General features: G+C 42.0%; 2 protein-coding genes across 2 annotated transcripts in view; one reads left to right on the top strand and one right to left on the bottom strand.

Annotated features, from left to right (window-relative positions):
- LOC128706823 (furin-like protease 2) overlaps window positions 1–10,649 on the top strand; it is a 94,101-nt gene extending 83,452 nt beyond the window's left edge. The window contains exons 10-15 of the mRNA XM_053801764.1: window positions 2,630–2,904; window positions 5,452–5,728; window positions 5,799–5,998; window positions 6,217–6,495; window positions 6,579–6,826; window positions 10,281–10,649. Coding sequence (XP_053657739.1) covers window positions 2,630–2,904; window positions 5,452–5,728; window positions 5,799–5,998; window positions 6,217–6,495; window positions 6,579–6,826; window positions 10,281–10,649 — 1,648 coding nt within the window. The remainder of the gene's footprint in view (window positions 1–2,629; window positions 2,905–5,451; window positions 5,729–5,798; window positions 5,999–6,216; window positions 6,496–6,578; window positions 6,827–10,280) is intronic.
- A 2,737-nt stretch (window positions 10,650–13,386) lies between these two features.
- Window positions 13,387–22,587, bottom strand: part of LOC128718023 (galactokinase-like) — a 55,306-nt gene continuing 46,105 nt past the window's right edge. Inside the window, exons 4-8 of the mRNA XM_053811698.1 lie at window positions 22,111–22,281; window positions 21,908–22,033; window positions 16,099–16,280; window positions 15,765–15,874; window positions 13,387–13,692 (exon numbers count right to left, since the gene is read on the bottom strand). Coding sequence (XP_053667673.1) covers window positions 13,387–13,692; window positions 15,765–15,874; window positions 16,099–16,280; window positions 21,908–22,033; window positions 22,111–22,281 — 895 coding nt within the window. The remainder of the gene's footprint in view (window positions 13,693–15,764; window positions 15,875–16,098; window positions 16,281–21,907; window positions 22,034–22,110; window positions 22,282–22,587) is intronic.

The raw sequence follows: 22,587 nt of genomic DNA, 5'->3' as shown, positions 1-22,587 counted from the left end.
GCTTTGTTTCGTTGTTAAATTTTATTGCCACATCTGGTGATCGTAAAAGTGCTGAGTGCTGCACAAACCGCATGCCCTGGACTGTTCGCAGGCCACCCATCCAGTTTGTCTGCTGTTGCCTAAGATTTAATATCCATCGTACCGATTGTTTTGTCGGAATGGATATTCTATCTGGTAATTTAAACAAAATAGAGCAGATTTTTTTTTATACATTACACTGCACTGCTGTTCGAATGCTTGACAACCTGGCTGACAGTCATAAAACAATAAAGTTAACTGAAAATAATCCCTCGTTATTGTTGCTCCACGTAATGATCAATTGAACGACTTGTCATCCTTTGTCTCGGTGTGTTTCTAAATTATTAATGGTTACAAAATTCGATTGAAAATAACTAGGCAAACAAAAGTAACTCTCTAGTGTAGCGAGGATAACCCGAAATTAATCCGAATGCTTAAGCAAAAAGCACTTTAAAGAGCATTTGAAATTCCTCTTCTTCTTCTTCATTGATGCTGTCACTAACAATCTTGGTGGTGATTATTAGCAACGCTGCGAGGTACCGGTACCACACGCTAGAAAGCGCAATTCGGGAACTATGAGTGGCCACCTCTTGAGGATCCGCTTCGGGTAGGCTCGTTCCTAAGGATAAAAGTGCGGGTTTCAACCAGCGAGAAGACGTACGGTTGTTTTTTTTTAACGACGCGCGATTGTGAACGAAATAGAGAAATAAATCGGGACGGTTTAGTTCAAAAGCAGTTAAAAGAGCCGATATCGTTGGTGAAAGGAATAAAACAGGAAGCTTGTTGCAGGACGCAACAGATACCTTAAGAAGTCTAGAGGCCTGCCTCTTCTGAAATGTAAAATATCTTTTCTTTGACTTTATATACTCATAGCTCGATAGACAAAGTTCTGCGTTCAGTGGGTTAATTCGTATGGGGTTTTAGTCAGGTCATGTTGTGTGAAGACTGGATTCGCTACCAAACTGACCACCACTTGAATTGCTACCTTAATTTGTATATTATATTTTTTGTTCTTGTTTTTCAAGCATCGTTTATTTGTATAAGCTTTGTTTTCTATTTACTGGTTTTACTGTAATTTATACTAACGATGTGATATTTTTTCAGTAGTATTGTACTGTTCTATTGAAATATTTTATAAAGCATTATTCAACAAAAGCCAATACCCTCTTTCATGATGTTTGTAAAAGAACCCATTTAAACATATTGAATAATTCAAACGGAATATAGTTTATGGTGTTTGGCCAGTAATAACCAGTGCGGCTTGACCGTATTGTTTTAAAGTTCATGGTATTAGGTTTACAAGTAAGTTACCGACGTTTTTAAAGTTTAAACATGTTTAGCTGGTGGTTTCTGGTTGATGATATTCAGTAGGTGTCAAGTGTGGACTTTAAGGCGGATAACGTAGAATTTTTCATCCAACATCCTATAGATGTGTAAAGGAATATGTTATCGACTGGGCATCAACATGTAGCCGAACTTAATGGAAATTTACTGACTCGCATCTTTCAATGTTTCAATGTTTTCATTAGCTGGGGTTTGACTTCTTGGAAGCAGTTTGCAATATAAGACGTCACCGGCGAGATCTTACCCTATGCAGTCCATAATTATCTGCTGGTGGAAATTTCATGTTCGTGTTGATTTAGTATACTCCCTGGGTTTCGTGTACTTTTAAATAGCTATTAAGGTTATCATAAATTCAACCATACTAGTTTTTTTCGCATAAAACATAGCTTTCTGTCGCTCTTTTAGTCATTTTAAAAGGAAATATGTAATGCTTCCCGCGAGTTACCAAAAGAAAATGCAATGATTTGACCGATAAAAGTTCCCCATTATAGTTGGCGGCCCGATGGTGTATTGGTAACGGAGTCGATCATTACACGACAGGACCGGTCCAAAATCCCATCCGGACCAATCCTCACAGTCACAGAAAGCCAGAAATGGCAGGCCTCGACCTCTTGAGGTTGTTGTGCCTATAATGAAGAAGAACTGGATTGGGATTCCAAAGAACATCATGAAGGCCTAGGAGGGTTGGTTAGACCGTCATAAGGCTGTGAAAAACATTTCAATTTCTAGATGATATTCTAAGAACAAAAATGATAAAAGCGGGTCTGCGTTGCTATCTCTTGAGGTTGTTGTGCCGACAAAGAAAGAAAAAAAGTTAATGACGCAATATTGTTAGCAGCTGTTCTGTCTGTAAGTCAGCCACATAAGATTTGGCATTCGAATTTGAAATGGTGTTGTAAAGTTTATAAAAAGCTGTAAATTTATTTGTAGACCCAACACATTGGGTCACACTCTTCTCTCGTTTGTTTGTTTAAGTGTATGATGTGGTAAAAGTGTGTTGTTGTGTTATAAGGTTATTGTCATGTTAAACGTCATGCTAAAATCCTCATATTGTAATGGCAACTATTCAAATATAAAATTCATTGTTTTTGCTTTGGGTTTACTTTATGTTTAACAATTGCTGATCCTATTGTCCTGTTTAATTTAGCAACTTTCAACAAAGCATTATCCCATTGTGATAACGGTTTATTTTATTTCATCCATTGAAATCTATTGCATTTTTTGCCCTTCCATATCTAATGATTGGACTTTGTTCTTTTTTTTCCAGCTGCGCCGATTGTCATCAGTCCTGTGCCACCTGCAACGGATCATCGGAGAGCCAATGCATCCTGTGTCGGGCCGGCCGGTTCGCGCACGAAGGCCGCTGCCTGAACGCCTGTCCGGACGGTTACTACGGGGACAAAAAGCGCCACGAATGTATTGCCTGCCCGCATGGCTGTGCCACCTGTGGAAATGGGGCCGTTTGTCTGACCTGCCACGACAACTGGACCATGAACCGGAAGGGGAAATGCATCGCCAACGGTAACAACAACTGTGACGAATGTAAGTGCATTTCAGAAAACGTTTAAAGCAAGGTTAAAAGATAAAAATGGATAAAATTCTATACGCACAATTATAAAGGGAAAGCCTTTTAGCTGTTTGGGACGATGAAACGTGCCTTGCGAACGATTGACCAATGGGGCTTTGCCTCCGTTCCCAACGGTAGAAACGTTACCAATAGAGTACGTGCTCTGCTAGGTGTCATCCTTCTTTTAACGCGGGAACAAGTCGGTTTGCACCGTGCACCTTCCGTATCGCACATCGCGGAGCCCGATAATGGGTTCAACATGATGAAAAAACCGACTTCTCCTACATATTTTTTCTCTTCACTCGCCATATGGTCGCACTGACGGACTGAGATTGACCGTGCGCGAACGGAGCGAAGTGTAATTGCAATTTTATTTCTCGTGATAAAACCTAATGGTGATCTTCTCGGTTCATTTGAGTGGAAAATGCAATGCCTGGTCGTGCGTCACTCACTTGTGCTCCATTGCACTGCGACTTCGTTTATATTTGGCACACGGTACGTCCGACCCTCGGCCCATTCTGTAATCTTTCATAGTTGATACAGTATATCAAAAGCTAATCTGGTTGAAGCGTGCAGTATTTATACTACATAGGATATTGTCCTTTAAAACATGTTGTGTTTTCATATGTCTGTTCCTCACACGTTACCATTCATATGAACAATTACATCAGGGTTGCATAAATTTTTACTCAAAAAAAATGTAATAATGCTAATTACGAATTTGCCCGAAAAAGTAGGCAAATCAATTATTGTGTCATGTTATTCATGAAAAGTGTTGAAAATGGAAAATGAAGATAGTTTTTTTCATACTCTTGCACGATAATCCATTTTTTTCTCTAAAGCTTGGAGAATTTGTGTAAAGAGTTGGCAGTCGCAATTTGATGAATTTGATGTAATTTGATGTGCTCCTATAATTAAATAATAAAAAAAATTTCCCAACATGAATTTAACAAAGTTTAATATTTACATTTTACACACGAATTGTAACTTAAATTAAACCCAAATGTAATCTACTATCAAAAATCATAATCAAAATATTATCAACAATAATGTATTTCTTCGCGAAATAAATATAAAATAAAGTCCCAACTTGTGTTCAAAGTCAGCTCACTTTTCAATAGAATCGTTTGAGCAGCAAACATCGTGGAAGCATAACATGTTCTGATCCGCTACTAAGAGACTTATAGTTCTCTACCCAGTGGCCAATTATCAGTTCTGGTTGAATTAGTTATAATCTTTAAACGGGACGCTTTTGACGTGTTCACTTAACTCCAATTTGTTGCTGATTCGTATCAACTCACTACACCGAGGCTGTAATAGACAGTCAATCTTTTACGCACTACCAGGCGCCTCCATAATAAGCATGAATTTTCTTTCCATTTTTCATGCGCTTATTAACTGCGATTTCATGCATCGTATTATGCGCTTCGCATAATACTAATACCACCCACCGTTTCTAAATATGGGTGGCCATTCCGCGTTACACTCACTGGGAACCACCGTTTCGATTAATGCGCCCGAGTGTAAATTTTGTGCTCGTTAAGTGAACAGTCGTATCGTTACCGATGCATCACAGGGTGCAGCGATGCATTTCCTCGTAATTGAAACAAGTGCGCACCCTGCACCATATAGCCCTATCTAAACGATGATAGCAACTCTCATCCAACCATCATGGTACTGGAAAATGAACAGCATTGAGCTGGCGGACCAATCGGGCATATAGAAAAATAAAAGCAGCGCAAATTACGCTCTCATGGAAGCCCTGGAGCAAACTGCAAACTGTCATTTGCGATGTGATGCACTGGTGAGCTTTTATCCATCCAATGGAAAGCTTTGGCTGTTGTCGCAACAGCGTGCGGGCGTTTGTGGATATGCATTTTTTGAATACCTTTCTAACCAAACAGTTGCAAATTTGCTGCAAATAAATAGAAATGGCGAATAGTGATTTCGTCTCAATATGTTGGAATTATGCACACGATATCTCGATACTCGTAAAAATATACGATACTAATGATTACATTCACTAACTCATATTCATATGGAACAGCTAAAACTGAAGTTGTATATATGCTGGAATGATATAATTGATAAAATAACAGGCTGCAGTATCGTTACGTTTCCGTGACAGATTCCTTCAAACAAGGAAATGGAAAATGAAATAAATGCCTGACACAAAACGGTATACTACTTTTATCGCAACTGACAAGCACCAATTGTATAAATAATGAACAATGCTTGATCCTAATGAGGGTTGTTCCAATGAATGTTAATGGGATGATTCTAACAGTTGTTATTTTATTGTTTTTGCCGTACAAAATATAAAGTGTTTGTTTTTAAGTTAACAACATTCAATAGAAACGAGAGCATCGACTGCATTTTGCTGCTAGAATTTCCAAGTGAAAAAATAATCACATGACCGATTTCATAACACAAAGCTAACAAACGGTATAGATTGCGCAGTATCAATCCGTACGCTGGTAAACATAAATTAATTAGCTCATATTAATTATTTCCATTTGCAGCGGAGTACTTTGAAAACGGCCACTGCCATCCGTGCCACTCGACGTGTGAAACTTGTACCGGACCGACCGAGAACGAATGTTTGACCTGTGCCTCGAACCTGCTGCTACAGGGCCAACGTTGCGTCAACGTGTGTGACGAGGGCTACTACATGGAGGTGGGTGTGTGTGCCAAGTGTCTGCACACCTGCACCCAGTGTGTCTCGCGCATGAACTGTACCGCATGCATGAAGGGATTGCAGCTGCAGAGCGGAGAGTGTCGCACTACGTGTGCCGATGGGTAAGTAACACCGTTGCACTTGTCACTGGGAATGCATATGGTAACTCGTGATTGTTTCTTTCTTCTGCAGCTACTACAGTGACCGTGGAACGTGTGCCAAATGCTACCTTAGCTGCCACACGTGCAGCGGTCCCCGGCGAAACCAGTGCGTCCAGTGTCCGGCAGGATGGCAATTGGCCGGAGGTGAATGCTTCCCGGAATGTCCGGAAGGATTCTTCAAGACGAACTTCGGTTGCCAACGTTGCCATCATTATTGCAAGACTTGCAACGGTAAGTATTGGGATAAAGTGTACGATATAGTTATGGGTCGAGAGCTTCAGGTTTGCATATGTTGCTGAGTAAATGTTGCGCCTAAATGTATGCAATAATACAATTGTAAAGTAACCGATGTAAAGTAATATCAAATTAGGCACATTTTTTGACAAAGTTTCACCAAATCAAAATACTTTATTACGCATTTGTTGTTTCTATTGCATTCCTCCTTACAGGCGCTGGTCCGCTAGCCTGTACGTCCTGTCCAGCGCACAGCATGCTGCAAAACGGACTGTGCATCGATTGTCTCGCCTCGCAGTACTACGATCCACCGACGCAAACATGCAAAACGTGCCACGAGTCGTGCCGAACGTGCAGCGGTCCTGGTCAGTTCTCCTGTGTCACCTGCCCCTTCCCACTGCACCTTGATCGACTCAACCATCAATGTGTGCCTTGCTGTGCGGCGGACGCATCGCCCGACGATCAAAGCTGCTGCCACTGTGACAAAGCGACCGGTAAGTGTTTGCCATACTTTCATGCAGACCATCCATTGGACGAGCGTCGTTTTGTACGACTGTTCAATCCTCCCTCGCTTCAGGTGGCTGTATCAACGCATCGCCCGCCGGCAAACGACGCATCGGTGCCGAGCAACAGTTGCTGCAGTTCGGCGAGGAGAGCAACAGTGGTGCGGCAAATATTCCCGGCGAGGGCGCAGAAACCGGCCAGTCCCGCCGGGCCTGGCAGCAGTTCCTAACAAGCACGTCCACGTCGACGCTGATGGTGGTCGCCGTGTCCGGCTGCCTGCTAATTGTTACCCTGTTTGTAGTGATATTTACTGTTTTACAGGTGAGTGTGTCTATTGGATGAAGGGTTTCCTTTTCCCTTAGCTCATAAGTCTTCAGTGAAGGCGTAGAGCATGTAGAGGAATGTTGATAAAGCGATGTGATTAGAACAGTAAATCTAACACTCTTTTCTTATTCTACACTTACCTATTCCAAATTTGTTGGAGCTTAGATCCACATTAATTTTATTTGAACAGTGGTCCAGCGAAACGTTTCACAGCAAAATCCTTTAACTAGATTCATTATAAATTTAATCTTTAATTGCTGTCTACCTTACTCCATGAAGTTATCGGTACTGCATGCAAGTTCGATTAACTCAACTCTCAAATACTGACTACATCAAAATGATATTCTGTAACACACATACACACACGGCTGGCAGTTATTGAGATGCAATCATGATTGAAGAATATTGTTGATTGAACGCTCGTCGCAATTTTCGTTGTATCTCCACGAACGGAGCACGAACCCTGTTAACCCTTGATGTCTCCGCAGTAATATCGAGCGCTGGTGTCGATAAATCATCATCAAACGGTCCATCGATCGGATAGCTTCCAAAATAGCTGCTTTGAAGAAGGTTAAATCACAGCACAGCCAAGATCGAATCCTCTGTTTGCCGGTCATGGAAAGGGAATTCCAATTATCCACCCAATGCTCTACTGCAGGAGAAGTTGTTTAATCGGAAATATGATTAAATCTGAATCCGGAACGCCCCCGGGGGTCCCGCCTTTTGTCGGTGGCGAGCAAACGATGTTAAAGGATTTTCACTGCTCAAGTTAACCATCGTCACATAACGGATGGATGCGAAGCGATTGACGCTCTTGAAAACGAAGCTCACGTCAACGAGGTATAAAGGTTTGCACGGTACTAGGGGCGGCCGCAATTTTCGGCTTTGATTTACGATACAAACCGGCAGGACCAAGGAAATGGGAAAAACCACACCACGTAAAATAGGGTTCCCATCCCATTGAAATGTACTCGCTCAAACCGCGCTCAAGAAGAAGTAGAAAGTTTCTCAGGATTTCCCACAAGATTTCACGAACGCACCTTTGACGCTCGCGGCCACCAAGCCGCAAATCAATTTGTCGCGCTAAGCCAACATCGTCACTTCCGGTGACGGTGGTTTACCCGACCGATATGCCTGCCGGCTGCTTTTGGACACCGTTCGTCTCGTAATGTTTACCCTTCGCTTCGTAATGTTGTACAGGCCCACGACGTCCACCACGTTCTTGATTCTGCCCCTTTGTATTTGAAACCCTCGGGGGAGTAATGTCTTGCTTCTTTGCTACAGTGCAAGTTAATCGTACCACGTTGACAAGTGTTTGGCGAGACGGAGCTCATCGTATTGAAACTTCAACAACCCTTCGGCAAGGTTCGGTTCTTCCAGCGATGTAATTGGTGCTTTATTTATAGCACATCCTGCTGGTGTTGCAACTAATGGATACATTTTACAATCCTTTTCACACATACTCAAATGATCAAAGATGAAGGATTTAAAGTTAATTTTTAGCGTTTTAACCGAGACTAATGCTATCTGAATTTTACGAAATGTGCAGTTTAGCACAGATAGGTGTATCTGTGCGCCGAAAAGTATGCAATTGATATAACTCTGCGCGTTTCTGGTTTACTTTGCCTTTTTTAACACGTAGCAGAATAGTCAATTCAGCTCTATTATGGCCATAAGAAAAATGGTGCTAATCTTGTGCTTCGAAAACCGGCACTCACGAATTAGCGCCCGTAGCAGATCTAAGCGTGCGCGGAGCAGGTGGCTGTGTATGGTGCTCCAAAGATAGCTGTTATGTAATAAATAGTACGGGAATTAGTGCGGGAGGTAAATGCGCAATAAGTGACACTTTGATCGTCTCAGCATGATGGAGTGGTTCCCAAAGGATGCCCTTGACCAGCATTCTAGTACCGGTTTTCCCAGTATAAGTCGTCAGATCACAAAAATAATGTTAATTCGAGCTTCTGATTGTATTCCACCCTTTAAAAAAGCTTTTAAATGGGTCATTTAGTCTAAGGATATAATCAATCCACCTGAAATTGACGAGGTGAATATCGCCGAACTATCGTGAACCGAAATATGAGTTCATCGTGCAATTACAAATGATTTAGGGTTTGAGCAATGTTAGTCGATCGCACGAGGAGTCTAGTTCGTCCAGTGTGAAAAGAATCTTTGAGTTCGTCGTGGTAGCGATTTATTTGTTGACATAGGGAACAGCTTTGAAAAACTTGTTTTACGAAAACTATCGTTTAAGGATATCCCCTGCGATTTCATTAGATTTCATAATCAGAGGCATATCCCCTGCGTTTGAAACAGCGGATTAATGCCAATTTCTCTTGAGTCTTTGAATATGTAGTCGTTTAAAGTGCCCGGTTGATTTCTTCTTCCATTATAATAGTGATCGACAGTGTAATTGAAGTTAAGCGTAGGAAAAAGGACTATATTGTTTTCCTAATGAAAGCTTCGGTCCATTTTTCCATACCAATTTTCTAGCTGACCTGAACCACGTTAGGCCGAATATACGGTATGCTAAAAACGTAAACAAATTTTTTTAAACGAAAACATCTGAAAAATGATTATTGTAATAATCAGATCTTTATATTGTTTCAAATGAATGAATTGAAATGAATTTAAAATTAAATTTCTCAACTTTGATCGATTTTTTTCTGCTTTACTTCTGCAAAAATGATCCTTTGTGTCATAATGCTATGTCCTTTACGAATCTGTACAGAATGATATGGCCCAGTAACTGGATTATTGGACAAATGCCGGCTAAAAGCTTAAGCTTTCTCACTTATGATATGATCAGCTGAGCCCAATAACAATAATTGAATGATTGATGTAACTTCCAACTATACGCCTTTGCATACTTTTTCAACCATTATTGCATGTTACTAGACGCGAATGGAGCCGCCCAGTAGGTTAAGAAAAGCAGCTTAACTATTTTAAAAGGAGAAAATTCGAGCAGATGGTTTCTTGGCGAAAAGATATACGCAGGATAGGAGTATAAAATACAAAATAGTCAAGCTCCCAGTTTTGCGCAATGTTGCCTTGTTCAAAACGGTAAAACAAGGAAATCTTTTATAAATTATTCACAAATCCCGTCAAACATTTATCTAAAAACAGAACAACCCAAAATTTAAGCTGATTGATACGTATCAATTCTCGTCATCTGAATGATTTGTTACATCTATTTGGCTACTCAAACCGTCACAAATCGAGCTCTCGAATTTAAAGTGTATTGCAATTACTAATCAAACGGCCATTTTTGCTCCAATTACAAAACAATATTAATGTTTCCTTTATACGTTCTGTTTTTTTTCTTCTTCTTTCTTTTCATCTCTCTTTCCCCCGTTAATCGATGAAACAAACGAAAACAAATCAAACAAATGCCGCCCGGCCACCGCAAAACCCGCAACGCATCCCATCGATCAAATGGTCCGGTCGCAAGCAGAAGCGTAGCCAAACGATGTACACTGGAATTAAGTATAATAAATTAGGCAAGAAACCACCGTCGGGCGGTAGCCGAACCACGAGGATATCGATACCGGCCGATGGCGATGATTTACTGGAACCAATTGTAAATAATGGCGACGAAGAGGACGAGGAGGACGACGACGAAGAAGAGTATGATGACGATGCGTACGGCAGTACCGAAACGGCCGGCCGATCGGTCGACGAGGAGGAGGAGGAAGACGAGGACGCGCAGCAGCTACAACGTGGGGGACGTTTTGACAGCCGGAGGTCAACCGCAGCACTGGCGCCGACCAGCGCCGCACGAGGGAAAAGGACGTTCCGGTATGCGACTACCGCACGGACCTAGGCGCGGACACGGGCACAGAAGAATTTAGAAGCCGAATGAACATAATTTTACACCTCCCTTGCCGCGTTTCCTCTCGCGGTCACGCGTCACCCATGTCCTCCCCATCCATACCACCCATCATCATCAAGTGACGAGTCTGACACGATATGGCGCAAGGCGCCTGTTTGTATGCGAATGTCCGTTGCTGGTAAATTGCTCGAGTGTGATGAACGTGGTTTAGCATTGCGCGTGTGTGTGTGCGCGCGCGCGCGTTTGAGTGCAAGTTGATGAAAAACTTTCCCATAAAAGATTTCCGGTGGGACACACGTGGAAAGCGAACATAAAGCGAAACGGAACCGAACACCTGTGGCCACCATAGTGCTGTGTGGCCGCGCGAGTGATGGCCGTCGTGGGCCGAGGCTATGATAAACCACGGCCAAGCACACACACACACACACACCTCCATCGCGACACCCACTCATCATGAGTTGATTTTGAATCATTTTAATAGCTCCGTTCTGTTTCATGTGGTCAGTCAATTATGCTTCTTTGCGTTGATAGTCTCCCACAGGAAAACAATACATTTAAATAACGTTATGCAATTTAAATGTTATAGCAAAAATGTAATCAAAACTCCGATCCCATGTATTCGCAATTCCTTGCATTTTAAGTCAGCATTGGGATGGTACGCGCATTTGTGTATGTGTGTGAGTGTGTGTTTTTTCTTTAAGGTTATATTAATGCAGTTGTTCAAAATTCATCTAATCTAATGAAATGCCCAATGTCTTTCGTATGTCTTTGTTTTCTGTTTTCGTTATACATTTATCAGTTTGATCAATTTTACTTCACTCTTTACGTATCTGCTTACATGTGTTGGCATGTCGTTTTAAGTTGTTTTTGTTTTTATTCTGTCTTCTGTTTGTTTTACTTCTGTCTTTTGTCTATATATGCTTCTAATTTATCCATTTCTTTGTAGTTATTATCATCCATTCTAAGCTTACCCGTCCTCATTTAATGTTTTCGTACCACACCTTTGGTACCTCTGGAACATTGTGTGTGATTGTGTGCATTTGCGTGACTAATGGTTAACAGAAAGTGGTGCGTGCGTTTCCCATCCTTCCTAAACATCCACAAATGGTGGGAGGGTGATTGTGAACGATTTAAAATGGAAGGAAGGGAAAGCGTAACTCAACACACAAACCGGACGGAAAGTCAAGTGGAGAGCAAAAAAAAAAGGAAAAATCAAACTGTCGCGCGAAAGGAGCTAACCATGGGAGGTAAAAGAATGAATGAAGCTAGGGAATATTATATATATATATATATACATATACATACATATACATACCTTAAAATAGATATATATTGAACTATACATATTTTTTTTATTTTGAAAAAAAAACAAACAAACCAAAACCGTCTGTTGGAAGAACGGTTGGAAACGCCTAAATGGTGAAGCTAAGAAGCAGGAAACACGAAGGCGAACGTTAGATAAAAACAACAAGAGCGAAAGCGAACAAAAATACAGAAATCAAACTCTTTTTAACAATCCCCGGCTGCAACTGTTGAGCATTGTGTATAGAAACCATTCAAAAGCCCATTAGAAGTGTAAGCGTGTAAAGGTGGACGAACAATGGAAAAATTAGCCCAAAAAAATAAGGAAAAGAAACCGAAGTCGATTCCTTTGTTTTTTGGTGACATTTTCCTCTCAGTGGCAAGGGAAACCCATCGTTGTAGCAACGTAAAAACACTCGCATTAAATACACAGCCACACCGATACGCTCACAGCTACACAAACACGAAACAAAACAAAAGGAAACAAGCGCGTTTGAACTGGAAGGACGTGGGAAGGAAGGAAGAAACATAGAACAAAACAAGCAAACAGGTGGTGATATGGTGTTATACTAGGTAAAATTTAATTATTTTTTAAGTCAACCAGATAAATAAACGTAAAACACACACAAAACAGACATGAGTAATACTGAAACAAATCGCACTAGTAAAAAAAACAAATAAAGAAAAAACTAAACAAAAAAAAAACAAAGACGAGCCAAAACAGGCGTGTGTCGCAGCGGTGTGACACAAATGCTTGACTAAACGAAATCAAACAAACTGTTTAGCTGTGCAATGCGAAAACAGTAGAACAAAGAATCAAAACTGATGCGAAACTGAAAGCACACACGTTAGATGAACGAGTAACACCCGCAGGTGTCAACTTATAAAACAAGCATAGTTGTTAAAGGCCATGAAAGAAAAGCGTAGGGAAATTGGAAAGCCAACGAAAGCAGGAAAAAGACAGACATGGAAGAGCAGTGAACAAGCGGGACGGAGTGGAAAGCGGGCACGGGATGGAAACGGGGAGGTAAGGAACTTGCATCGGAAACAAACGTACACAAGTCAAACGGTGCGAACGCTCCACGTACCCCACGTACGGGAAAACTCGTAGAAAAGCGGCAGAAGAGAAGCGAGTAATACACACACACACACACTGCTACACTGGCAAAGTGCATGACAAAATGTTCAACTTGTTTTTGTAAAAAAAAGAGAAGGAATAAAATGGAAACAACCCAATCAACGAACTTCTTTTCTTTATTTAGCTGTAAAAAATAAATAAATGGAAAGAAAACTGGTGCGCGCCGACAAAATAATGGTGTAACGAACGTTTATTTTTCAACTTCTATCTCTATAACCACAAATCATGGAATGATGTTGTAAAGCGTGTCCCCCGGACACCCGGACACCCGGACACCGCGACGCGACTTTATCGCAAATATTCGCTCAGCTCGATCGATCGCGCACCGTTGCCGGGTTGAGCCAGATAAAACCGAGCCCGATACTTGCCGCCCGTTTTGCGCGAATAGATCGTGTCCATCTCCTTCACCACGTCGGCCAGGGCAGCGCGTTCCACCAGCGTGACGGTACAGCCGCCGAAACCGCCGCCGGTCATGCGCGACCCGAGCACGCCGCGTGTCGCAATCGTGGCCTCGACCAGCAGATCCAGCTCGTAGCAGGATACGTCGAAGTCTTCGCTTAGCGATTTGTGCGATTCCGTCATCAGCTGGCCCATCTGCGAACAGGGAAACGCGAAACAATGTCATTCGGGGAAAATAAAAACGAAGCAATTCGCCAACGGCGCCGCGACCCGGTCGAATCGCGAGCGTCCGAAGTGGCGATGCATAGCAAAGTTTTGCAACAGGGTCGCATGTCTGCCGGGAGGTTCCGCGACCGTGCAGCGAAGACCACGGCATGATCATGCCTTCGCGCTACTGTGGAGATCACACAGGGTGACATCTGTCTGGCTCGCTCTGGCGTGGTAAACAGAAGCACGTGAAAACGATGCGACAGATGTGGAATAGGAGCTATAAACCCTTCCATGAACAAAGTTCAATTGTTTTAGTACATGGGTGTTATTACCTTGTTGTACTAAAATTTATTTTTTTACACGGAATCTTTTTATATTCGCCTATTCGATGAATGTTGAAGCCTTCTCTCAGGTTTTCCGGCTGTTTTACGAGTTTTTCTGGCGTTTCATGAGAAGTTTTAATATTTCTTTTATAAAAGGTTTGCAACATTATTTCCCGGAGTGTCTGGCAGACTTCCACGATATTTCCAGCGGATGTTTTCTACGCAAATTCCAGAACGGTTCACGTGTCTCCCTGAAGTAGTCTCAAGGTGTTATTGGTTTTCAAAGGAAATAATTTTTATTTTATGGGTTTCACGAACCATTTTTCACTGATTTTGAATAAGTTTTCCTTGAATTATTTCCCGGAAGTTTAATACATTTTTCATCCTGTGATGCCAAGTTTCTTCATAATCAAAGCCTCAACGTCGATTGTTCACTCTTTTAATCTGCTGCTTTTGTGCTCATGATTTTCCGTTTTATATATTTTTTCTTTACTGCAGTATTTTTTCACATATACCACGGTGTGTTTGTGAATTTTAGATAAATGTCTTCTTATTTTTCCAACAGGTCTTTTTTGGTTATTCGTAAAATTATATTTTGGACTTCGTGGTCAATTTACTCTTTATCTTTTGTCTAGTTGTTATCTTTTGTAATCTTTTCCATTCTGTCCACCACCTAGGATCACAAAATTATATGTTTATCGAATAGTCCTCATGATACTGTTTCTATTTTATTGATATCTATTATTTAAATGCAGAATCTTGCAGGGGAATATTAAATCTCCTTGTGGTGGTTTGACTGTATTTAATCATAGCTTAATAAACAGCGACGCCGGACTTCACACAGCAGAACCGGCCCAAATTCCCATTCGGACCAATCCACCGGCCGCAGGACTGACTGTCCAAGTGCAGCAGCTCCCCGCTTTACGCTAATGTTTTGGACCGAACGCTTTAACGTCTATCGAATTTTTGCGTACATCGAATTTCCTTAGAAAAATCATTTATACTACATGTTGAAGAGTTTAAATAATGACATGTAAAAAAGGTCACAGAAAATTTCGCGATAAAATTACGTGGAACTAAGAGGAATTCGCATGTTTATCATATTTTTTACAAAAATAACTAGTAAATTTTCCATTTGTTCTATTTTTTCATTGTTTTTAGAACTGCCGTTTGCAAAATTCCTTTGATTATCTTTGAACTGTCATTTTCCCAAAACATCGCGTATAGCGCGAACAGCGGGAAGCTGATGTATAATAAGCCAGAAATGGCAGGCATGATCTAGTAGGTCGTTACGTGTTAACACCAGCGTCACCACATCGAGCCTCCCCATATTATTACTCTACCGGAACGAATTTAAATTCTACCGGCCGCTTTAGAGCATCGCGAAGAAATCGTACAACACCTACTAGTTCTACCTTTCCGCCATCTAGCGGCAAACACTTGCAAGTAGTTGCCATCTGTCACTAATAGTTCTCTAATTAAATGCATATGATTCGAAAGCACCATACGAATCGTTGATGGTTTCAATCGCAGCTCGTAACAATTCTGTTTCACAATGTGTCACAATTGGGCTGTTAATTTTAGCTGATCGGTTCCCGTACCCCGAAGGTTCGCTGAGCTTGCGAACCTGTTCAACGCATTGAACTGTAATTAGTGTACCACTATTGCAAGCAACTGGTTCTCGTTCGCACTCCGTTCGATAGTAACAGCTGTCAAGTTAACAGTTGGACTTACCTTAACGAAGTTCTTCGCCTTGAGTGCTTCGGTGGCCGACTTTGTGCGCTGAATTTCCGTAATGACGTGCCGGGCCCGACGCACCAACACTTCGTTGGCGTTCTCCAGCGCTACGCGACACATGTGTGGGGCGTGGAAATGTAAATGGAAATGCAAAACACCCGTAGCAAGTGATTAAAACCATGTGTGCAAAAGCTTAGTGCCGGTCGACTGATGCAGTAATTATGGTCGGCGTAGGAGATTACGAGTTGAAAATTCTTTAATCTTTTAAATAGTTGCAGAAAAGCCAGCCGGGGTTTTGCTATTAGGTACAGTTGCCGTCAAAACCACTCACCCTTCAGATGTTCGAGCGTTGCATCCCTGTAGCTCGATAACCCCATCAGCTCTAGCGCTTCCTGGCACTGTTTCCGTCTTACTGGGTACTCGCTCGAGGACAGCTCGTGCTTCACGTTAGAGTTGCAGATGAGAATCGCTAGCTCGGGAGCATCGAAGGGAATCGGTTCGGTGTCCAGATTGCTGGAAATTAACCATACAGTGGCAGGATTATAAAATAAACTTCAAAGACATTACAAAGATTTCGAGCAAAAGTCGATCGTATCGCTGAACAGCCTTAGAGAATAGCACAAAGAGCTAAAGCATCGAGCATCACTCTGTGAAGTGCTGCAACCATGTAAAGATAGTTGGAAAAATTACAACTTTACAGCAAAAGGAAATGAATCGTTTTTCTGCTAATGTATCATACACACGACAGCATTTCTCAATCCTGATATGATTCCCGGTGAAGCTTTTCTCCTTCATTTAGATTGCAACAATTCCACGACAAGCTGCAGTGCTTGTGTTCTCGTACAATTACCATTACCAGATATTCGATGAATGGCAATGTTCATTGTAGAAGATTGCTATTCCTCGAAGGAAAATATGAACTGCTGGTTACGCGTACAAAGAGTGCAAATATTTCCATTCCTTCATCTTTACGATTGTAATGATTCTACGAACCAAAGGCAGACGCATTGCGGTGGTGTGTAGTACGAGCTGGGTAAGGAATTCCTAGAACGCATCCCCAGAGTACAGACGAGCCGGAACAATTTTATTACCACATCGGGTTGAGCTTCCCACCCCCCCCCCACTAAATGAACCTTTCGCACTTTCTTTCTCTCCTGCCCAAACACCTTGGTTTTGTGGTTATGGGCAACTGCCTTTAGACAAAAACACATTTTCCCAACGAACAGGCTCCGTGCCCAACCCAGACCCATAACTGTTGCCAGACAACCAACGGCGTGTAGCTGCACCTCGAAGGGTGTTCACATCAGCACATACACGTCAGATAAGACCGCGTCTAATCGCGTCAAGCTTGTGGACGATTCTACAGCTGCAGGTGTGTTGCCTGTATGGTTGGTTTGATGTGGTAAAGTTTAAAAGCGCCTTAATTTACACCTTAGTGGCAGTTTTGTTCCGGCTGTCTATTTAACTCACTGTGCCAAACCGGTAGCATTCGTTTTTTGTTTTTAGAACGAGTTTCAAGCAGATTGATAATTTAATTGCCAAAAGCGTATGAGCGAAACTGGAGCGTGTAATTCTTCCCTTTTTTATTACATGCACAATGCTAAAAATTGATTATAATATAATACCAAATGCTGCGCAATACACTCTTGCACATGTTTATCGAATTTTAATTCAAGTTGTAGTAAGTAAAATGTAGTACCTAAAGGAAGATGAAGCTTGTCTTAAAATATTGGTAAAGAAAATGTTCACAAATTCGTTTGAAAAGACTCGTAGACTGCTTATGGCATGCAAACGGCACCGGACAACCTTGCCCGTGATAACATACTTCTGATCGCCTTCCTTACGAATGCTAAAAGAGTTTCGCCACTTTTGGACAAAGTCCATACCTCAAAGGCGTAAGTGAGTACTGGAACTGTATAAGTTCTGTATAGACCCAGCTTCGTTCGTCGCGACAAATCTATTGAGCAGAGAAGTGTTCCCGGACTGTAGACTCAACATCTATGCTGTTGTTGGTACTGACCTCTGACCCAAGATAGATGAAATTTAGGATGAATACGAAGGTTTGCTCACCCCGATGTAAGTTAGCATTTGTTAGCCGCTGGTTGTGTCATAATCAACTTGGCATTTATCTCGTTAATCTCCAACCTGTGTTTTTGCGTCTACTCAGCATAGGAAAACACAACTAGTAACAGAGAATTATGTATCCGTACACCTTCAAAGCCTTGGTCCATTCGTTACTTCACAATGTTCCATAAAAAAAATCCTGTTATAAGATGGGCAAGTAAGGAATTCAGCTACCAGGTGCTCCTGCATATTTTGCTGCACTTTTGCAAAGGAGTTCAATCCATAAATTCTAAATTTGATACTGTTCCAGAGAATGTCACACTCACGATTATCATTACCACGCTATCGACAATTCTTAGGAGGAACCTTAGATCAATTCAACGTCCTAATGTGTACTTTTAGCCAAAGAAAAGTTGCATCCCTCAAATTATAAAACACACTAAATGGAATTGCCTCTCATTTAGCCCTTTTCTTTGGTTCCTTTTTGTCATAATTTTCCTGGAATCAAAGAGTTCATTTTGAGCAACTTTTCTGTGCATTGGTCCACGATCTCTGTTCTAAACGATAGTAAATAGGTGGTTAATTGTATATTATTTAACAAATTAAATGATAAACTTCTAAAGTGAAATTGATGATGACTTGTAGGTATATTACACATAAAAATTTCCAATGAAATGTATGTTTTCCTTGAAATGTATGTTTTATTGTACTTCCTAATATAATATAAATTTTCCTAAATTTGCACTTTCTTAGAAATTTGTGCATCATTCATTTAGTGGACAACTATGAAGATATTAAGCTAAGAAAACGTTACATAAATGCTAGATTCTCCCACATTTCCCTGCTTTTTCCGCTTCGGTTTATTGAATCACATCCACTAATTGATTATTTTTCGCGTATGAAGAAGTGATGTAGCATTATTTGCAGTCGAGAGTATAATTAACTAATTAGCAAACGATTAAATTGTGAAGTGAGAATAAAAATAAGTAAATGAGTTTAATCTGGATTTCAAACTAATCTATCTTATCTATTAACTTATCTTTAATTATAAACTTATTAAAAATGTTGACGCCAAGCTATTACTAACCATGACAAATCATGTGATTTACTACACAGATACCACCAATATATGTGACGACCCGGTTGTGTATTGGTAGTGGCGCCAGTATTCACACGCCAAGACCGGTCCGAAAATCCCATTCGGACCAATCCCCCATAGCAAGGACTTATTATCCGGTTACGTGGTAAAAACAATGGTAGTAAGCCAGAAATGGCACATATGAACTAGTAGGTCGTTACGCCAAGAAATAGAATACATCCTTCCTGCTTTCTGCTACCTATGCTTGATTGTACACGGTATTCAGCAGGAAAAATAGTTTCCATTCTCGAACTGTCTGCTGCTGCCCAGTAATTTGCTTGTGACTTATGCTGTGATGATGTAGTAATTTCAGTCCGGTCAAATGTCAAACGCGGATTGTTCGGATCGGGATTCCTGCCCGGCAGAGTCAGAATTCAGATGATATGCCATGGTGGAATCGTATCACGCAACTGATTAGTAGCAACCAACCAGCCGACAACTCGCACATCTCGCACAGCTGGAGAACGGATTGTTTCAGTACAAAGTAAATGTTGCACATGCTGCAGCAGCAGCAAATGGTATGTTTCATATTTCCGCTTCCCATGTTAACACGCACGGGCTTTTACAGCCCCCTTTGCTTCTATTCTCACTGCATCGCCCGAGTGTGCAACGGTTTTCCGGTGCATTCGATCCGTTTCCGATCTGCTACTCCTTTTCAAAACCGGTCACCAAGCGTGGCGTAATGAATGTCTTCCTGTGTATGCCACCTACCCCTTATGTCCGGTGTTTGTGCCGGTTGCAAACCAGCACACGCTCCACACGCTCACATCCAAATATCCCGCGAGGATATCCTCCGGCCATGAACAGAGTGATGGCATTTACGTTTAAAAGCAAGCCATTTTCGTCCCTCTGTCCGTTTCACCCTCCCTTCCTTTCTCTTTCCAATTTCCCTGCTTCCAGCATGGACGCTTTTTGGGGACAAGGAAAGTCGGTGAATTACCAAGGGCGAAGCGAAATTGAAGGCGTTTGGACCCTTGCACCGGAAGAAAGATAAGACCGATTTGACAAATTGTGTCTTAGCATGTCGGATTTTCTACCCTGTGCGCCTATACATGGGTCGGATAAGTAAACAAAGGTGTACAGGATGTCCGGTACGGTGACATTTTGTGGATAATGAATGCCACGGGTTGGAATTGATTTGAAAAGTTTATTGCACTGGAAATAAAATGGACATCAACAGGATGACCGTATTAAGAATGACCGTATTAAGAAAAAAGATTACGATCTTTTATAAAAAAAATTCAACCCACTTTTGCATACAGAAGATATAATTTCAATAAATTTTGTTTCATTTGATTAAGATCACAAACGGTAATCCAACTTTTTCACAACCGCACCGTAATTTAATCGTTCGCTGCAACGAACAGTAAGTACAATGCAATGGGGGTTTTTGCTGTTTAATCTCACTCTGCAAAATGCATCCCCCACAGTGCACCGAGCGCCATCAATATCCTTTCCCAACGCGTTGCAGTGACACTCTCCGAAACCGATGAAAGAGAAAGGATTAGCCGGGTGGAAGTCCTTCTGCAGACGTCCCTTTCTTGAATTTTATTTTAACCAGCTTCCAGTGCCCGGCTCATCGTTTCCCGAATCGAATTTATATCAACGGACCAAGTCGTTCGAGCTGTTTCCCATCGCTTTCCCGGGAAGCATTGCCCGGTTAGTTGAATCTGTGTACGAATGGATGCCTTCCGAGACATTGAAGCACCGGATCATACCGGACAACGGGAACATTTCCGGAAGGTGATATCGAAAGCAGAGGAAACGCTTGGAAGCACATCTACGAATATATTAGCCCAGAATTAAGCTCCTCCCTCCTCCATAGGTTGCAGTTGCGCTGAAGGGTGAAGACAGTGAAGGCTCTTTTAGACCAGCACGGATTAGAGACGGATGACTGTCCGGGGGATTCATTTGTGCACCTTAATTAAAGAGATATGCATCCGGGGAGTGAAGCGTTACCAACCCCCGATGTGAGAAGGAATATCCTCCGTGTCCGCTTTCGAACACCAGCAGTCCTGAGTGTTTTGTAAGGACACGTACACCCCCCGATTTGTTTCATCGCTCTCCCTTGTCAGCTTACCGCACGTCAAGCAGTTGCCTATTTTGGTGAGTGTAGCATTATATGTCAAGTGGTGCTGGCCATCGCACAGTGCCAAAGTGGGACCGGTTCTTGCAAAATCCCGGTAAGCCATAGCGAAAGGATTAAACCCCACCACCGTCCGTCGGGCAGCTGGATGCATCCACGCCGAACCTCATTGCATCCGGACCGTGTGTTACGGTTGGGATAATGCTTTAAAATCACAAACCGCTCTCGTTCCCGGGTTTTGGCAACACGTGTAGCTTGCCCTGCTCACTCGGCCAGCAATATTGGCCGGCAATCGAAGCGGGTTCTAGAGCGTAGCGCAACCGTAAGCCAATGTCACGCTCTGGAAGCTGGACAGCGACATCAAGTCCGGCCCCCGGACACAAGGGTCCTTTTGTTGTACGTCTTTTGCGCGGTATCAAGTAATCCTTCGATGAGTGAAATAATGCTGGTGAGATTGATAAAGCGTGGTTATCTTCCTGCAGCACACAGAAAGTAAACATGCATGAAAGTAAACATGTAAACATATTGGAAATCTTGGCTTATTTTTACATTTTTCGGCTTGATCTCCCTAACACATGCCTTGATCTTCTTAAAACAACGGTGTCTAGACGACTAGAGGTGGTGGTGGTGTTTGTAATATATCATAGAAAAACATGTTTCTGTTTGGAGACACCTTACAGTTAAGCCATACACAGATGGTCCAGCAGTATGTCGTTAGAATTCACCTATCCGTGTGGAAACGATATGCAAAACCGAACATTCTTGAAGCATCGTACAAACCAAACATAAAAAAGGAAAACAAAGCGGAGGTGGTGATTTTTAACATATTCTTATCGCAACGTGCATACTCACCGACAATCGATCAAGAGTGCATGATCCGCACGACCTCCGAGCGCAATCAGCTGATCCATTATTCCACAGGGTACATTCGCAAACGTGTGCTCCGCACGCTGACACATCTTGGCACCTTCGGCCGCACTGTGAACAAATGCTGATCGTTAATCCCTTACCCGTAAAACCCTCCCTCCCTTCAAACTTCATTGTAAAACACTCACCTTGAAATCCTTTTCCCGGTAAGCTGCTCGAGAAAAGTTAACGTGGCCACCTCTAAGGCAGCCGAGCTAGAAAGGCCACTGCCCACGGGTACATTCGTATGGATGACCGCGTCGAAGCCCGGCACTGGCTGGCGGAAATGAAACATCACACCTTTGACGTAGTTAAGCCATCTGGAACAAAATTGCAAAATAAATCTGTTATGTCTATCCGACTGCACACATAATTGTGAAATTATTTATTAAACCAAATCGACCATTCGACATACGTCGGGATCAAACATAACTGATCGCTTTGTTCAAATGGCCTGTAGCACACGGGGAGGGGGAGTGCTAGAATTATTTGAAAGTTTAATTAAATTGACCAAAATGTCGTCTAATCAGTCCTGTTGCGGAAGGTGTTTTTCGTGTTTGCGAGCAAATGACCATCAAAATTCAATCTAACTACTCGTTTTCAATTACGTTTACACGCGGAAATTA

Source organism: Anopheles marshallii, chromosome 2 (assembly GCF_943734725.1).
Source record: "Anopheles marshallii chromosome 2, idAnoMarsDA_429_01, whole genome shotgun sequence".
Taxonomy (NCBI): domain Eukaryota; kingdom Metazoa; phylum Arthropoda; class Insecta; order Diptera; family Culicidae; genus Anopheles; species Anopheles marshallii.
This window is presented reverse-complemented; position numbering and strand designations above follow the sequence as displayed.